Source organism: Cucumis sativus, chromosome 1 (genome assembly GCF_000004075.3).
Source record: "Cucumis sativus cultivar 9930 chromosome 1, Cucumber_9930_V3, whole genome shotgun sequence".
Lineage (NCBI taxonomy): Eukaryota > Viridiplantae > Streptophyta > Magnoliopsida > Cucurbitales > Cucurbitaceae > Cucumis > Cucumis sativus.
Window position 1 is genome coordinate 3,218,249 of NC_026655.2, and position 18,441 is coordinate 3,236,689.

At 35.6% G+C, this 18,441-nt stretch overlaps 2 protein-coding genes across 8 annotated transcripts; both read left to right on the top strand.

The window, feature by feature from the left end:
* Nucleotides 1-93: 93 nt before the first annotated feature.
* Nucleotides 94-8,587, top strand: LOC101209918 (N-alpha-acetyltransferase 40). Of its 7 annotated transcripts, none has more exons than XM_031887830.1 (10): nucleotides 94-217; nucleotides 830-909; nucleotides 3,218-3,405; nucleotides 3,505-3,607; nucleotides 3,864-3,943; nucleotides 4,056-4,385; nucleotides 4,606-4,682; nucleotides 7,695-7,737; nucleotides 7,828-7,896; nucleotides 8,266-8,587. In XM_031887830.1, exons 3-10 carry the CDS (start codon nucleotides 3,316-3,318, stop codon nucleotides 8,284-8,286), a joined length of 813 nt encoding a protein of 270 aa, XP_031743690.1. In that variant the 5' UTR covers nucleotides 94-217; nucleotides 830-909; nucleotides 3,218-3,315; the 3' UTR covers nucleotides 8,287-8,587. The 7 variants fall into 7 exon arrangements, with proteins under 7 accessions (XP_031743690.1, XP_031743683.1, XP_031743669.1 ...); XM_031887823.1 differs by having other exon boundaries at nucleotides 3,265-3,405; XM_031887809.1 differs by having other exon boundaries at nucleotides 95-299; nucleotides 3,265-3,405.
* Nucleotides 8,588-10,488: 1,901 nt separating this feature from the next.
* Nucleotides 10,489-17,013, top strand: LOC101210167 (RNA polymerase II subunit A C-terminal domain phosphatase SSU72). The gene is made up of 4 exons (XM_004137332.3): nucleotides 10,489-10,921; nucleotides 11,059-11,204; nucleotides 16,524-16,642; nucleotides 16,728-17,013. The coding sequence occupies exons 1-4, from the start codon at nucleotides 10,707-10,709 to the stop codon at nucleotides 16,827-16,829; spliced, it is 582 nt and encodes a 193-aa protein (XP_004137380.1). The 5' UTR covers nucleotides 10,489-10,706; the 3' UTR covers nucleotides 16,830-17,013.
* Nucleotides 17,014-18,441: the final 1,428 nt, after the last annotated feature.

Below are 18,441 nucleotides of genomic sequence, written 5' to 3' on the forward strand. Positions count from 1 at the left end.
AAGTTTATACATAACTTTGAACGGTGATGATGTAATCAAAAGACCACTAAGAAATGTGGCCCCATAAAGGAACCATCCTATAGGTATTAAAAAAAAAAAGAGAAAAACTTGAACAACCCCAAGCATTTTCTCACTAACGACGAATTACCATATTTGAACCCCCTACTGAAACTGTAGCGAAACTTCTCCGGCGACTGCAGGCTGCAAAGCTTCCAAAGTATACGCCGTTTATCCGATGTCTTCTCCGGCTAGCTACATTCTTCTCTTAATTTATCTATCTCCGTATCTTTAAGAAGGAGGTACTGTTGTTTGAATTGTTTCGATCAGAAGGAGAAAAAAGAGGGCATTGTGATACATATTAGAATTGTGAATATTCTGTTATTTCATTTATTCACAAGCTAAATGCCAATTTGAAGGCTGGCTTTTGCGATTGAAGAAATTGGTATTCTGGATTTCACCATTTATGACGTGAGACTTAACCTCATATCGATCTATCTATCGATATAATTTTTCAATCTTCATATCTGTTAGAAGAAAAAATGCTGATGCTTAGATTGATGGAAATGTAGTTTCGAGTTTCTTTTGATTGTTATTCGGATTAGATACTTGTAAAGTTCTGGTTTTTATAGTTGACGATTGGTCGTGTTTGGTTGACAAAATGGACTTGTTCTTTGTTCGGAAGTGACAGAGACAACTCTAGGAACTCTAGAAATTGAGTTGTGATTCAATTTTGTTCTATGGTTCTAAATTTCTACTATCAAATATCACATTTTATTTATATGAATTTTATTTTACGTTAATGCCAAATGACGTTTTTTGTTATTTATAGTGTCTTGAAGCCTAACAATGGATTTGGAGCTCTATTGGGAATCAGAAAGTGTCAAGCAAGTGGCAATTAAAATCATCGAGGTTGGAGCTTACTTTAATTTTACTTTTTGCAACTTCATAGAATTTATATTGTGTTAGCTTTGTGTGTTTGTTTTCAAAAAATCTCTTTGAATATTTTTTAGTTATTTTAGTTTACGCTCCAATTTTTTTGGAAAGGTGGAGTTCTTTTTTTTATACAAGAAACGATACCTTCCTTTAAATAAAAAGTCTTTGTGTATATATAAAGAAGCAAGGAGATAGAAAAAAGACAATCTAAGAACAGCCTAAAACTTTGGCATTATCAAAAAGCATTTAGATGAACGTAACCCCCCCCCCCCCCCCCCCCCCCCCCCCGACAAGAAAAAAAAGGTAGGCTTTATCTTCCATAGTCCTATTCTGTTGCAACTACAAACTCCTAAAGAGGCCGTTCAATGACTCCAACAGCGAATTATCCACCTTCATGGCAAGAAAAAGTTGAATATAAAAAAATTGAGCAGTCTGCCACAATATTGCGTAGTAAAAGAGCAACGTAACATAATATGATCCGAGGTCTCTTTCATCGGCTAAACACAAAAAACATATTGATGGATAGAGGGAGAGGTTTGGGTATTTCTTCGGCAGACTATCTTGTGATACTCAATTTGTTGTGAGCCATGGAAAATAAAAAAAATCTCAACCTTTTTTGGGATTTTGAAATCCCAAATCAAAGAAAGTCAGCAAGCAGTTCAAACGAAGCAGTCCAGTATTGTACTATTGTTTTTTTATATTAGGATATTATTGATAATTTTGTCCATGTAGTTTATAAGTGTCGTTGTATCAACTATCAGTTGTTACAATCATTTATTTGACTTTTAATGATTCGTAGGTCATTCGCAATATAGGTAAAAGGGGTTCAATATGGAGAGTGAGAGATTGAGGGAGGAGGAAATCATTTATTTGACTTCTAATGATTGGTAGGTCATTCACAATATAGGTAAAAAGGGTTCAATATGGAGAGAGTGAGAGACAGAGGGAGGAGGAAGGAGAAAAAGCAAGAGTGACCTGACCCAACACTTAGATTATTTGATTGGACTTATGAATTTCCCTTTGGCCCAACCTTTCTTATTGAAAGACGTATGGATGAGGAACTCCTTGATCATCTCACGAATATCCCTTTGGCTAGCTATCTGAATATCGAACTCCTTCAGGAAGCAAATCCACACAAGCCTCGCAAAATGATAACCCCAAATAAGGTGATCCAGGCTTTCCTCTGCCATTTGACACAACACAGCAGAAAGGACCCATTAATGAGGCCACTTTCCTAACAAGCCTATCTAAAGTGTTTGCTCGACATAGCAAAACTTGCCAAAAAGAACTTGATTTTCTTTTTTCCAAACCACATCATAGACTTACTCACTCACGAGAGAGGGATGCAACAACAATCTAAAGAAGAATTTACTAGAAAAACCATCAATAGGATTAGGGCTCTATACACAAACATCCCTTTTCCCCTCCCTAAAATTGAACACCAACTAAGTAAGAAAAGAGGCAGCCTCCATTGTCTTCTTATTGGATAAATGATGATGAAACCTGGAAGAAAAAGACATAGAGCTCCCCGACCAAATAAAAAACCAGAGACCATTTGATTTTTAAGGAAAGATAAATGATAAAAATGAGGAAACGCAAAGCAGAGGGGACTATCCCCCACCCACCAATCATTCCAAAAGTACATACTTTTACCATCCCCTTCAATGCATGCAACAGACCAAATGAGAGAAAGAGGGAAACTCAAGATAAATATATTCACAAGGATTTTAGTATGTGCTTTTATGTAAGGATACTCCCTTTTGATTTAGTATTCAAGTAGTTCTTAACCAAAATACAGGGGAAAATAGTGTTGATCGTAAAATGTAACAAGCAAAATTAAAGTACAGCCAAACAAGAAGGTTGCTCTCTCCCACCAATAAACTATTGTTCATACAAATAACTCAAGATAACTAACCCCAAACAAAGAGATGCTTAAATACTAACATTTCCTTGAGAACGTACTTTTTGGACCACACCCAACTAACCCTTTTGCCAGGGTGTAATTCCTCTTTTGCCCCTCCTCTTGTAGACTTTCTTAGTTGGAGGTCTAGCACTTTGAACCCCTTCACCACCCATTCAAAGGGATGGGAGCCATGCTAACTTTTATGCCACAAGGATTCCAGCTCAAGGGCAAAACGCCAAAGCCACTTAGCCAATAGAGCTTTGTTTTATTACACGCATGAATTATTTTTTTTAATTGATTCAACTGGTAAATGGCTAGCAGTTAAAGTTGGTGCATTAAGATTTAATTAATTACAATAATAATATATTTTTTGTTGATGAGGTTTCGAGACAATCTTTATAAGACTGAATATGTTACCTATCGCAAAGATTATGCGGTGAGACCATGGGGTGGCTATTGGCAATTGTTGAAACAATCATATGGAGAATAAAGGTTTGCTTTCTCATAGTCGTTCTGAGAACAACGGTTCTAGTGATTCTAATAGAGAACAAAGTTTGAAGCGAAGAAAGGTAAATAATTCGTGAACTAGCACACTCGTGTATATCTATAATATTTTTCAAATTTGATAGAAGGTAAGGATGTTTAATACTTTTTTACTTCAACAATAGATACTTGAGCAGAAAAAAGTCATGGATCAACTCATTGATGTTGCTGGCGCTCAAAAGGATCATCTTTCACCTTTTCCATCCTTTCACCACTTCAACTGCGGTGGTATGGGTCTTCTTGATTTTGAATATTACAAGATTTTAGATCATGTTATCAGGCACAGACATTTTCTTTCCTGATTTAACTTGAATACGAGCCTATCAACTTAGTTTGGATGGTTTGCATGAGTGGACTGTCGTTAAACATTTTGTTCTATTTGGGCCATAATTTTGATTTTATTGCAGCTATTGTCCCGACACATTTGTTGAGGTATAAACCTATGTTTCACATGATAGGATACCTACTTCTCTTTCATTTCTAGGTTTATCTTTATACCTGCAATCAGGCCATGGCAATAAACTTTCTCATTCGCTTAAGAAGTACATTCAGAATCTCCTCAAGGTAACAAATTGACTGTCTTGTTTCTCACATTTAAACGCAGTCATTCTATCAGGAAATGTTTCGAACACATTATTTTTGGGTTGATAGATTATTCAATTTTTTTTTTCCTAAGATCAATATGGCGGGGCCATATGGATCCCAGTGGCCAACTGAAGAGAAGGTGAAGCACAGGGAAATGGTTTCAACACACGCTCATTATATATTTGTGCACGAGGCTTCAAATGCTAATGCCAATGGGATGTCTTCAAAATCAGATGCGGAGAAGATAACCACTACCCTAACTAAAAAGGATCCTGTGGTTGCATTTGTACACTTTCGATTTATATTAGAAGAGACGATTCCGGTGCTTTATGTGTATGAACTGCAGATTGAGCCTCGTTTCCAAGGGAGGGGTTTGGGGACTTTCTTGATGGAGTTAATTGAACTTATTGCTTGCAAGGTTGTTCTCCGTTTTGCCTTTTCTTTGTTTCCTTGTGTGAGCAAACGTTGTTACATTGAATAAATAAAATTTCAAACTGAACTTGAAACTCCAACAAAAGTTCTTTTCTTCTTAGGTTAATTTAATTAGTTTTTCCATATCTTCTTTATATCTTCTGCCAACCTCTCTCTAGGATGCTTCTTTTATCTAATCATTCCTCTAATCTGTATATTAATTTTTGTAGAACTGCATGGGTGCGGTGGTTTTCACTGTTCAAAAAGCTAACTCTAAAGCTTTGAATTTCTACCAAAGCAAGCTGCGGTAAAATACTGAAATATCTTCTCAATCTAATTCTTTGGTGGTGTATTTTTTAGTGAACCATTTGAACGTGTCACTTTACAAGGACTAATCCATTTTAATTTCAGCTGAATATATTTTATCCCATATAATATGAGTTGGATTTTTCTTTTGTTATTTATAATTTTATCTGGGGAGGGTTCCTTCTGGTTGCATTCTCGATAGGTTCTAAGATTTATTCCAATTCTGATGAAGTCGAGAAAGACATAAATTTCCAAAGAAGTTCAATGATTTTTTTAAAAAAAATGATACAAGCCTCTTTATTAAATGTATTAATAAAAGAGGCTAATGGTCAAAGTACATGACAATTATACTAAAAGGGAAAAGAGTGATCACAAACAAAAAGTACAGACAAGTTCAATGATCATTTTGTTAAAGACGGCAGCCCCTTTAACCAGAACAAGGGGCTAGAATTCCCAAAAGGACAGCTGGACAAGCTGATACAATCAACTTACTGGCTATCTCAACAGCTTAGCTAAAGAAAACAACCCAAAATAAAAGACTAAATACAACAAAAGACTTTCTCCAATCGAGACAGAGTTCAAAACAAGAAATTTTATGAATTTTACAAGATTGCCAAGAATGAAGAAAGAATACGAAAGATTCCCAACATATGTTCTCCATCAAACTCTTCCTCTGAATGAAAGGTCCAATTCAACGACTAGTTAGTTTGTTGTGTTTTCCAGCTAGTAACCAAGCCTTTTAAATGTGAACCATTACTAAATCTCTAATTTTAAAGTCTTGAACACGATTATGAACATCACCCATTGGTTTTTTTTTTTTTTTTTGAAATGGAGACAAGCCTCTTCACTAATAATAATAAGAGAGATTAACGCTCAAAGTACAAGAGAATTATACAAAACACAATAGGGCTAAAACAGATACAAACAATAACCTAAACAAAGTTAGCATTAGCAACGAGCTAATCAAGATCCTCTAACCCGGAACAACAAATGGAAACTAGAATGTAAACTAGGAGCAAATTAATTAAAACAGATTGTCAAAAGGAACCCAAAGTAAGCTGACAAATTGCCCATAATAAGCTTTGAGATGAGTGAAAAGGGAACACCAAGAGAACAGCAACCGGGCTTGCTGAATGTTTGCTAAGATGAAACCATAAAACTTCTAAAGAACAATAATTGTTCAACCAGTTGGAAACATTTCTTGAGCCCAGCTTCTTCTTTGAATCAGCCGCTGGTTTATAAGCATTGTTGGCAGCTTCAAGGTGATCTTTAACTTCTTGGTGCAACTTTAATATTTGATCAACCACCGCTTCAACTACCGAACTAACGTCAACAAAAGAGGGAAAGTTAGCCAAATCCAAAGTAAGGCGAGGGAGATGAGTGTAAACCACCTCAAACGGCAACTTCCCCATTGATCTATTGTTCATAATTCATATGATTTAAGGTCAATTGTGCTTGCGCCAAGACTAAACCCCATTGTTTAGGTTTTTCGCCTCTAAGACATCGGATGTGGTTGCCAATTGTGTGAGTTTTCACCTCAGTTTGGCCGTTTGTTTGAGGATGACTTTGAGTGCTTATATAAATCCGTGCCAAATTTCTTTTACAAAGATCTCCAAAAGTAGCTCATGAATTTTACATCTCGGTCAAAGACAATAATCTTAGAAATTCCATGAAGCCTAACAATTTCACAAAGAAAAGGCGAACTATATTTAAAGCATTAGATGTTTTCTGAAGTGGGCCATTTTGCTTAAACAATCCACAACAACTAACATCGAATCATTAGCTTGTTGTGTCCAAGGTAAATTTAAAAAATTAAATCCTTAGACAAGTCTTCCTAAATAGTAGAAGGAATAGGAAGAGGAAAGTACAAACCTCTGTTCTGAACCATACCTTTGGCAGTTTCGGATACTATTGCTTCTAAATAATTTTAGACCAAAAGTATTTAGAAGCAATAGTATTTAAAGTTGTATCCCTACCAAAATAGCCTCCAAGACCTCCCGAGTGAATCTCATGAATGATGGATTTTCCAAGGGAAGTATGAGGTAACAAAGTACATCACTTTTGATAAGAAACCCATCAACAATATGAAAATCTTACACGGTTGGTGATTAACACATTAATCTCCTTGAAGTCACTAGCTGAAGCATACAACTCAAGAAGGTGATCAAATGCCACAATTTGAGCTCTTACAGTTATAAGAAAAATACTTTTGCGAGTCTATGACTTAACGCATCAGCTGGCTTGGATCATCTCCATTGGAATTGCAACATTGCGTGTTCCGTGTGGAGTTCTTTTTTTCTATAGTGTCTACGTTTCAACAAGCTTGCCATAAAAACCAGGTTGATATGATTGTGGAGTTTCTTTTCCATCTGCCTTTTAGGGAGAATGGTTGGAGTGTGCGCTTAATTGTGAAATCTTTGGGAGAGAGGAATATTAAGTGTTTATAGGCTTAATAAGTGATCTGAGTGATGTGTGGACCTCTAGTTTTTCATGTTTTCTCCCTGGCTTTGGTTACAAAGGTTCTTTTTTTTCTCTTTCTTTTGGTTAGGTGTCATTTTACAATATGAGAATGGAGGGCCTTTCTGTGGAAGTACTCTCCTTTATATTGGATTGGAGGGTCTTTCTGTGGAAGCACTCTCCTTTTATGTGGGATCCTTTTTTTCTTTTGGAGGCCCGTATATTCTTTCATTCTATTCCCAACGAAAAAGTTGTTTCTTATGAAAAAATGTCACTGTAAAATCCCATCCTATACCATGAACATTATTTTGTCCTCGATGAGTTGGCAGGATTTGGAGATGTGTTTTGATTGACACTTTATGTAGACGAAATGGGACTTATGACATTACATGAAAACCAAGATTGCCTTTGCTATGAAATCTATAGTTTATGCCAACTTAATAGTACATCTAAGTCACTTCTTGGGTTTTAATGCTGAATTGATTGGAATTGTTTGTAGCTGTTTTATTTATTGATTGTATTGACTCATATTTGCCTTCCTTATTCTCTTTTACAGTTATACCATTTCATCTATTTCACCCTCACGCGTCAATTTATCGGTATGCTATGCACTGCACTACCATGCCATTAGACTCCAGGCTGACGTTTTCTAAAGCAGTACTCTGAACTTAGTTGCTGCTTATTCCCAGATGGCAGTCGAAACGAGCTATGAAATTCTTTGCAAGGCATTTAATGAAGACGCTAAAGCTGTATTGGAGGTATGATTCAATTATCTGTAATTCGCCTAAACTCTGTTGCATCAAGGGTCAAATAACATGTGTCCATCTGCATTTCTTGGGCTTCCGATTCGATTCTCACAGTTCAAAATGCAGTGACATCTATTATATCCGAAATGCATGTTTCAAGTAATGCTTTTAGTACGGCATGGTGGCTGGATATAATTTGTTTAAAAGGTGTTGCTATCGCAATAAATATGGTCGTGTTGTTAGTTCTTAGTTGGGCTCTTATTGTGTAATTTTGGTGGCAGTAAGTGTTGTGTGGTTTAAGTAGATCGGTAAGTTTAGGATTTCACATATTCGCATCTTCTAAGCCGGTGTTCAATTACCCCTTTCTGTCCTCGTTGTCAGGGTCAGGTGAAGACGGTGTAAGGGAATGGGCTTGTGAAGATGACCAAACGAAAAGTTTCCATTGTTTTTGTTAGATTATTAAAAATGAGAGACGAATCGTTTGCCGAGAATGAATGATTATTATTTGTTGAGAAACTGAACATTACGAGAAGCATGTGATTCCTCCTTGTCAGTTCTAAAATCATTGGTAAGTTGGTCCTCGAGCTAAATACAAGTTGACAAACACACAAAGGCACAAACTTGGCGGTTCAAAATCTAGCTTATGGAATATGGTTATTGAACTCTGTATATGAGCAATAAGAATCCTACACGATTTAAGTGATTTAGGGTGTTTTAGAATGATTTAATACGGAAAGTACTTTTAATAATTTCACAATCACTTTAAAACAAGTTACTAAGAAGGTAGATGTTGGTATGTGGGACTCGTCCATTTTAGAAAATCTAAATCTTCATGAAACACATCTAACATTCCACAAGCCAATTGATATCTATTGTTTCTTGAAAATGAGGAACAACGCATGGAGGGTTGCGAGGGCCTTTCGTATCTGACTTATTATGGCTGAATCAAGATTTTATGTCAAGAGGCACAAGTTTATACAAATATAAGTTTAGATGAATTCATATAATATTAAAGTCATATAATATCAAAGTCATATAATATCGTCAAAACAAGTAAAGTGAACTCATACATGAATACTAAGCCAATCTAGAATTTCAAATTAGGGGCACAACTTTATATGAGGTTAAAATTTTAGCAAATTAACGTCTGAAGTTGTCATCTTTAAAGAATATATAGTAAATCACATCTCTATTGCGTGTTTAATATGTAGTACCAAATATTTTTTTTAAAAAAATAATATTACTATTGGTTACAAAATTTGAAATTTTAAGGTTTAATTACGAACAACAAATTTTTTTTGGTTAAAATTAAAAATTTATATATCCATTAGAGGAACTTATGAAGTGAAAACTAAAAATTTATTTATTAGTCACAATTTTAGAAACTACATATTAAACATCTACTAACTATTCTCACAATTTGAGAAACTATATATTAAACTACATTATTTTATTCTAGGATTCATTTTTAAATATAGCGAATACATAATTACGAGATATTTTTAAAATAAATTAAAATATTTATAAGCTATAGCAAAATTTTGAATTCTATCACTGATTGCTATTGCATATCAATTGACTATTAATAATAGTATCTGTTATAGGTTGTAAATATTTTGTAAAATCTACTATTTTTTTAAATTCTCCAATTATTAGTTATATATATATTCTAGATCATACAAAACTCTATTTTAATAATATAAAAATAAGTAAAATTAAATGTTGAATCATTTTTTAATAAATAAAAGGGAGTATTTGTACCATCTAAAATTTATGTTTAGATTGAACATCTTGACCATAATTGTAATATTAAATTCATTTTACAAGTTTTCATTTAAACTCTATTTTGCATTGTTTTCACATTTTTTTATTTTAATTTTGTTATGTTCTAAATTCAACTAGCATCCCAACATTTCTTTTCTTAGTGATTTTGTTTACATTTCAGCTTGTCAAACAACCCAATATGTTTTTCCATGACGAGTATAATCCAAGGGTGTTTCATCTCTTATCTTAAGCTCAACCTATGTCTTAAACAATCAAGAAACTTTGAAGCACTCTCTCATGTGGATAGAGTTCATGACTAACCAAATGTGTGACACTTGAACTATCTAGTTGTGAAAGAAGCCAAGTAAGCATTTACGGCAAAATGGTTAGTGCACAAAGCACTCTAGATTCATGAATAAGTAGGCAAGTAGACAAGAGTGAGAGTTTTAATGAATGAGAGCTTGGGGCAATCTCCCAACCTCGAGACTGTTGCAACTTTTGTGAGATGTTTACAAATGATCCCTTTTGATGTATTTATACACAAGCATGGTCAACTTTGGCATTGGTTAGGTAGGCTATAGGCTCTTCAAGAGCCTCCATGGTATCTTAGCCCTTACAAGTATTACCTAGAACATTCTAGACACTCCTAGCACATTTCGGACCTTGACCGTCATCAAAAGTCATTGCCTTGTCTAACATTCTCTAGCATCTATTTGGACACACTTGTAGAACTTAGCTGTCTTTGATGGGCACACACCTAGGTGTGTGTCTTAGCTACACATGGTATATATGGGCTGCCAATGGGGCTTACTAGACTCCTCTTTGGCTTTGCTAAAGAGCCTTGGGCATCCATTTAACAAAGATTTCGAGAACATATTTGTAGGACGTTATGACAACCAGCTCAGCTCAATAGCTGAATTAAGGGTGAAATAACTTTCTTGTCAGAATTAATATTTGCCATTTACCTTAGTTTCCCTTACTAGTAGCGCAGCGGAGTGTTCCAAATTGTATCTTGGTGGCTACTCCCCTATTACTCGTAGCAACATCGAAAATTCACCATGAAGTATCGTTATGCAATGGTTTGCTCCTCCAACCAGAATCGAAGCATGGAGGCTCACTCCATCCTTAAAAGCAAGGGTTTCAACGTTTCATCCTATGGAACTGGGGCTCACGTGAAGCTTCCTGGACCTTCTCTCCGAGAACCCAATGTATACGATTTTGGTACCCCCTACAAGCACATGTTCGATGATCTACGTCGAAAGGATCCTGAACTGTATCCTTTTTCTCCCCCAAAAACGACTCGAAGACTGGTGGGTACTATTTTTTCGTCTTTAGCGTTCTTAGTAACTTTCACTTTCTTAAATTTGTTGGATTCTCCTCTATTATAATTCAACCTTAAAACGTACATAGATACAAGCGTAACGGCATTCTGCCCATGCTTAAAAGAAATGCAGCTGTCAAAACTGCTCCTCAACGTTGGCAAGATAATGCAGCAGATGGTTCCTTTGACGTAGTATTTACTTTTGAAGAGAAGGTCTTTGATATGGTTATTGAAGGTTAAGTTGCCTACTTCTTCAATTTATGCTAGTGAGAGTTATGCCCGTTTATCCATGCTCATTTTGGTGCTCTTGTGAAAGTTAATGGCACTGTACAATAGTAGAACTAGAACCCGTGTGATGATATTACAGCGATTTACTTTCAAGCATTTATTTTGAATGGCTATGCTTAGTGTTAAATTACTCTTATAGTTATATCCAAAGTCTTAAACTGATGGTGTCGTTGTTGGCTGCATTGCAAATTTTGAGCTTCGTGCATTAATAATACTATGGTAACATATCCTCCCCCCCAAAGAAATTGCATGGTGATTTATTTTATAATTTTTTCTATTTATTAATTGGAAGTCATGAATGGACGAATCCTTGATGAAAGACTTCCTGTGAGGAAATTTTATTTGTAGAGAGGAAATGCCCAGTTTAAAATCAAGGGGGTATACATTAGGTAGGAATAGAACTCCTCAACTGTTAAGTTATGCTCTTGTTGGCAACAAACACAAATAGTAATTCGAATTTTTTCAACTGTTATTAGCTGTCATTTGCAATAGGTGCCTTCTCAACTGGTAAGTTATTCTCATGTTGGCAATTACCACTGTTTGATGTTATAAGGTTTTTCCATTCTTTCGACAAAGGATATACCTATTAGGTTAAGTGGAAATCCACAAAGGCTCTCCTCTGTGGGGATCATTGGTGTTTATGCAGCCATGCCTGAGTTCGCAAATGAAGAATTTTATCTCTTTTTTGGATAAGATATCCTCCGTAGAGGTATGCATAAGGACCTGTTACCTGTGAGATAGGGGGCCGGGAGATGGGAGGTTGCACACGAAGGATTCAGATGAGAAGGTGCCTTCTGTCTCTTTCTTCCACTTCCAATAGTCTTCTTAAACTGCCACTAGGAAAGTATATGCTTGGCAAGTCAACAAACTGCTCTTCTTTTAAGTTTCTCCTCAGAACACAAGATCCAACAGGCATCACTACGGTTCCCATGGTTAGAAATAGTGCCTTCTTTCCTGAAAAATAAGAAGAAAAGCCTAGGAGAGGTTCCCTTGAAGGGGAAGATCCAATCCATAAATTGGACAAAAAGCTAGTGGATTTACCATCGTCTACCACGTTGAAAATATTGCTATAAATCAGCCCTTTTCGTAACAATGTATTTTCAAGGGCCTTTGGCAAAACTGAGAGAAATAGTGGCTGGTTTAAGGCTGAGGTGGAAAGTGCCATATTTTTCAGCAACAATACTTCTCCATGCAACTGTTTTTTCTATGTAGAATCTCCAAATTCATTTGGCTTTGTGTTTAGGGGTTAGATCCATAATCCCCAACCAAAAATGGAGACCTACACTGTTCAAATTGGAGAACAGGTGGTCCAATTACAGAGGATTCCTTCCCTTCGTAGAGTAATGGTACAATATAGTAGAAGAAAGAAGAGAGATAGTGCACGTGTTATTGAGGGTGAGGGCACACTACGTGATTAGTGTAGGGGAAGTTACAGTTAGTTAGAAGATAGGAGCGGTTAAGTAGGAAGGGAGTGGGAAAGGGAAAGGGGCAATCAGTTTGTGGGTAGTTTTTCTGCACTCTTCCTTGAGAGAGAGGATAGGCAGGAGGGTAATGTTTTTAACTTTGTGTTCTTAGTTTTCTGTATGTTTGAATCCAGAATTGTTTGTTCAACAATTCTACTTTGTAATTTTTGAAGTGTTTTTAATCAAATTAGAAAACAACTACTTGGTGTTCTATCACCTTCCCTCTGTAGGGCAATGGTGGAGCAAAACCCTGATTAGTGGCTGGCCTGGTTGATTTAATCAAAAGCTCAAAGGGCTGAGACTTGTCCTAAAGATATGGAATCAGTCCATCTCTGTTAACAATGTGTCATATCACAGAGAACACCTCACAGAACTGAATCAACAATGAATGGAAGGTTAATATAGTCACGTAGGCTCTTAATAATAGAAACACAGAGATCAAATAAATGCTTTTATCCATTGCTGCTGATGAAAAGATTAGATGGTGTCAGAAATGCAAAGTCAAATGGGAAGGGGATAGTAATACCACCTTTTTTCACAGTTATGAGGCTGCTTGAAAATGTAGAAGGCCATAACAGATGTTTTTAACACACAGAATGAAAGTTTGCTCTTAGATGGTGAGATCGAGGCTGCCCTTTTGAATTTCTACAAGCATCTCTTTACCAAGAAACTGGGCAGAAGACTTCTCCATCAAAATCTTGATTGAGATCATATTAATCTTGAACAAGCAACCAGCTTAGAGGCTTTTTCCCAGAAGATGGAATATGGGTGGCAGCGAAGGCTCTAGGCACCAACAACACCTCAGACAGGATGGTTTTACAACATAATTCTTTTTAAAATCTTGGAATATTCTCAACCCCGACCTAATTAAAGTGTTTCAAGACTTTCCTCTTCAAGATCATTGCTTGTGTACTTTTCAAACGTGTCAAAAAGTCGTCTCAACTGTCGTGGATTACTAATCCGCTTTTGTGGAGGTTAGACAAATTTTGGATGCTTTGATCATTGCTGGTGAGATCATAGAACAATGCTATAAGGAGAAAACTCAAGGTGTTATCATCAAGCTTTTTATGAAAAAAGCTTTTGATAAAGTGGATCGAGAATGCATTGATGATATTTTGAAAGTGAAAGGATTTGGTTTCAAATAGGGACTCTGGATCAAAGTTTTAGGACACCAATTGTGCATCAGTATAGGAGGAGGGGTAGGGGTAATTCAGGCACAAGAATTTTAAGGGGTGGGAACCACGTAGGAGAGTAGTATATATACTCTCTGTATGTGCTGAAAGCAAGGGGGTTAGTCTGGGGATAGCTTTTCGAGAGTGGAAGATAGGGAGTTAGGGACAATCATTTGTGATTGTGCCCTAGAATTTGTATTTTTCGATCATTTGCTTCTTCAATAAAGATTGATACCTTTCATATCGGTATCAAAGCAATCAAACCTCGGGAAAATATAAAAAATATGGCAATTCGTGGAGATTCAGAAACTACTGAAGATGGAGGAATCCATGAAGTCTTTGTCGAAAAGTGTGTAATGGTTGAATGTGCAAGGGATAGTCAACAACAAAGTTCGGAAGAGATGAAGAAGTTGTTGACGGATCTATTGATTGAGATTGCGCAAGTGCGATCTAATACAATTTCAAATACAGACAGAGGAGAGTCAAATGGAAGTAAGAATGTGAAATAAATGATAGAAGGAACATCCACGATGAATGAAGCAAGGGAGTAGGAGATGCAGGTGATCATTGGTTGGTCGGAGTCAGTTTTTCGACCAAACCGACACTGAACCGCCTATGGTCGGTTTAGTAAATGTTCAAATAGACCTCGATCATCAATGAGTAAATGTCGGTATGTTGATTTTTTGTTGGTCGGTTTAACTCTTTGAAATTTCTCAATTTGGAACTTTCCCAAACCAACACCGACCAACTTCGGTTTGGTCAGTCTGGTCGGTTTTTCAATCTATCATGTTCACCCCTTATAGGAGATCAGGGAGCAGATTTTAGGTAGAGTGTAGGTTTCTGCAAGGAAGCTACACTAGAGAGGAAGGAGATTAGGGATTCTTGGTAGAGTGCAGATCTTTGCAAGGAATGGAGTCTTTGCAGGGATTCATGAAGTCTTGGAAGCAATATTTCAATCCAACTGAAGCTTTGACAAAAGTCTTACTGAAGTACGATGATGTATTTGATTTGCAGAAGAATTGCCTTCGAGCTGGGGAGTAGACCATCACACTCATTTTAAAGAAGGAGAGGGCCCATTTAATTTGATGCCGTATAGATATGCCCATAGTTAGAAGTTTGAGATGGAGAAAATGGTAGTTTACATGCTTAGTCCTTATTCTACTCCAATGTTATTGGTTAAAAAAGACAGATGATGGAGGTTTTACATGGATTATAGGGTGTTGAACAACGTTACTGTTGTAGATAAATTCCCATTACCTATAGTAGATGAGTTGTTCAATGAATTAAATGGGGCAGTGTGGTTTTCTAAAATTGATTTGAAGTCCTGATATCATCAGATTAGGATGCATCCTGCTGATATGGAGAACCCTGCTTTTCATACATATGAGGGTCATTACAAATTCTTGGTAATGTCTTTCGCATTGATCAATGCACCATTTACATTTCAAGCTTTGATGAATCAAATTTTTAAATCATACTTGAGGAAGTTTGTTTTGGTATTTTTTATGCTATTTTGGTATACAGTAAGAGTACGTAAGAGCATCTAGAGCATTTGGAGATAGTGTTGGCTGTGTTGGTGGACAGTGAATTATATGCTAAATTCTGCGTGGAAGATCAGAGTATTTGGGGCATATTATTTCTAGTGAAGGAGTAGAAGTGACCCCAACAAGATACGAGCCGTGTTGGATTGGCCGGCTACTACATGTATTCGAGAGGTGTGGAGTTTTCTAGGTTTAACTGGATACTATTGAAGCTTTGTTCAGAATTATGGAAGTATGGCTGCATCACTTATGCAACTGTTATAAAAAGGAGCTTATCAATGGTTGGCTGAAGCAAATGAAGCGTTTGAAGGATTGAAGAACGCCATGGTGACTTTACCTGTGTTGGTGAGGGCAAAGAAGGAAGTGGAACATAGGCTTAAACTATTAAAAAAAATTATTCTTTTATGGATTTTGTTTTAAGAAAGCTTTCACTAAGCCACCTATTGTTTTGAAAGGAGTATAACTTTTATTAGTTTGACAATGTATTTCATAGTTAAGTTGGGATACGTTCTTAACACGACACAACATGGTGCTTGGTGTGGCATTTTCCTTAAAAGATACTCATATCGAGACATTCTACACATGGGAGGAGTGATGTGGCGTCATGGCCTTCCAACTTACAAAAATGGTGTCGCTCCATCACTTTTTCTAGAGACTCCTCTCCAAAAGAAACCTTGTATGGATCTCTCCAAACTCTTTATAACCTTTCAAGATGCTCGAAAATTTGGAGATAATAGATTGGGATGCCATAGAGAACCACGTTGAGTGAATCTCCCACCTCTAGAACATAAAATAGAGAAGAAAAAAAGTACCCCAATGCCTTTATTTGCTTGTCAATAGTTTTCCCCGAAATATTAGTTTGGTGCCGTTGATTTTGAGCCTTGAAACTAGCTCAATGGTCTCTAAATCCTAAAACCAAAAAGATGCTGTCAGTTGATTTGTTGATTACTTGTAGTTTGTATTGCAACATAAGCTTGTGTTGTTGGTGTTTAATATGTTCATGCTCCTGCATACTTCTGATATTATTCACTTATTAAGTGGGCCTCCTTCTGGTCAAATGTTTGTTGACAATTATGCAATAATTGGGCAGATTTGAACACCCGTGATCATGCAATGATGAAAACTGTACTGATTGTTAATTTGGAGGTAAAAGATAACCACGAGGAGGCAGCCATAGGAGCGCGACTTACTTTTGATCTTTGCCAGGAGGTCTGGCTCTCTAACTCTCTTGATTTTATTTTATTCATTATCCGTTTGTGTCGATGGAGTTTTATGGAATATCTTTTCATGATAGATTGAACGGACTGAATCATGGGAAGATTCTATAGATGACATCGTGATTAACTTCGAAAAACAGCTGAGAAGAAAACTGTTGTATAGCATTTCCTTTTACTGAGGACAATATCCGGGAGTACATGGAGTCTGCGTACATCGAATCTTCCGTATTCAAGTGTGATTTTATGAAAATTTTGAGTGAACAAGTCTCTTCTTAGTACTTTTATATTAACATGACAATACAAAGATTTGACTTTCAACTTGAGAGAAAGAATAAAGGGCAATTACTACGTAGTTTTATTCAATGATTTCGTTCTGCGTATTTTGAGTGGAAAATTGATATTCGAAGGGGGGGTATATTTGGTAAATTTTTGGAAATTTTTTAGTAAAAAAAAATATATGTTTTTTAGAACAAATCTCTTCTTAGTACTTTTATATGCATGTTATGATGTAACTATAAATAATTAGATATGACTTGTTTTTGTTCTTGAATAAAGATTTTTTTGGAGCAAAAATTAGTTTGAATCCACAATTTTATAACTTGTATCGGTTTAAACTTGAATAGTCAAATTTATCAATTTAGCTTCCAAATGTAATGTACATTTGTTAGAATCATAGATAAAATCACGCGATCTTTATCTATTCTATTAGAACTTCAAATCCACTATCGAAAAAATGCATTATTTTACATACTTTGCTTTTAACACTCGTTTGCAAACGTTCAAAAGAATAAAAGTTGGAAGGGGAATTGACAAAAATAGGCCAAAAATGGGGTAGATAAAGACTTTTAGGATTGATTGTAAAAAAGTTGACATTTGGGACAAATTGGAGGTAAAATGACAAAAATACCCTCATTTCATGTTCAACATTTCAATTTAAGAACCTGCGAGATGTCTGCGATATGTTTACGAGATGTCTACCCGATGTTTGCGAGATAAAATAATAATAATAATAAATTGTTTTAATTGTTTTATTTTTTTAAAAAATCCGAATATGAATTGTGTTATATGTATATATATTTGCATCTTAAATGTATCAAGTTGATTTAAGGTTGTTTTAGAGATGTTTCAAAGGATGTTAGCAATTTATTATTATTATTATTTTATCTCGCAAACATCTGGTAGACATCTTGCAAACATCTCGCAGGTTCTTAAATTGAAATGTTTAATCTGAAATGAGGGTATTTTCGTCATTTCACCTTCAATTTGTCCTAAATGTCAACTTTTTTACAATCAATCCTAAAAGTCTTTATCTACTCCATTTTTGGCCTATTTTTGTCAATTCCCCAAGTTGGAAGTGTCTATAATAGTTCAAAAAGTTTGAAGGTGGTGCAAAATTATATAAGAATGAAAAAACAGAATATTGGCTTTTAAATTTATATATTTCGTCCTTAAACTTTTGTAAAAAATTTAGTAGGCCCTTGAGCTGTTGATTATTTTTTTCTAATAGATTTTCAAAATATCAATTTTGCATTCAATAAATCTCTTACACAATCAAAATTGCTACAAACTAAAATGCTTACTAGACAATAAATTAAATGTAATAGATATGATTGGACATTTAAAAATAATTAATGTATCTGTTAACTAAAAATTTGAATAGGTTTGATCAGAGATTAAAAAAAAGGGTAGGTGAAGAAATGTGAAATTGATTTGTTAAAATTTAGCATATAGCCCATGCTTTATGATTTTGTATAAATGACAAAATTCTTAAGCTCATCCCAATTTAAGTAC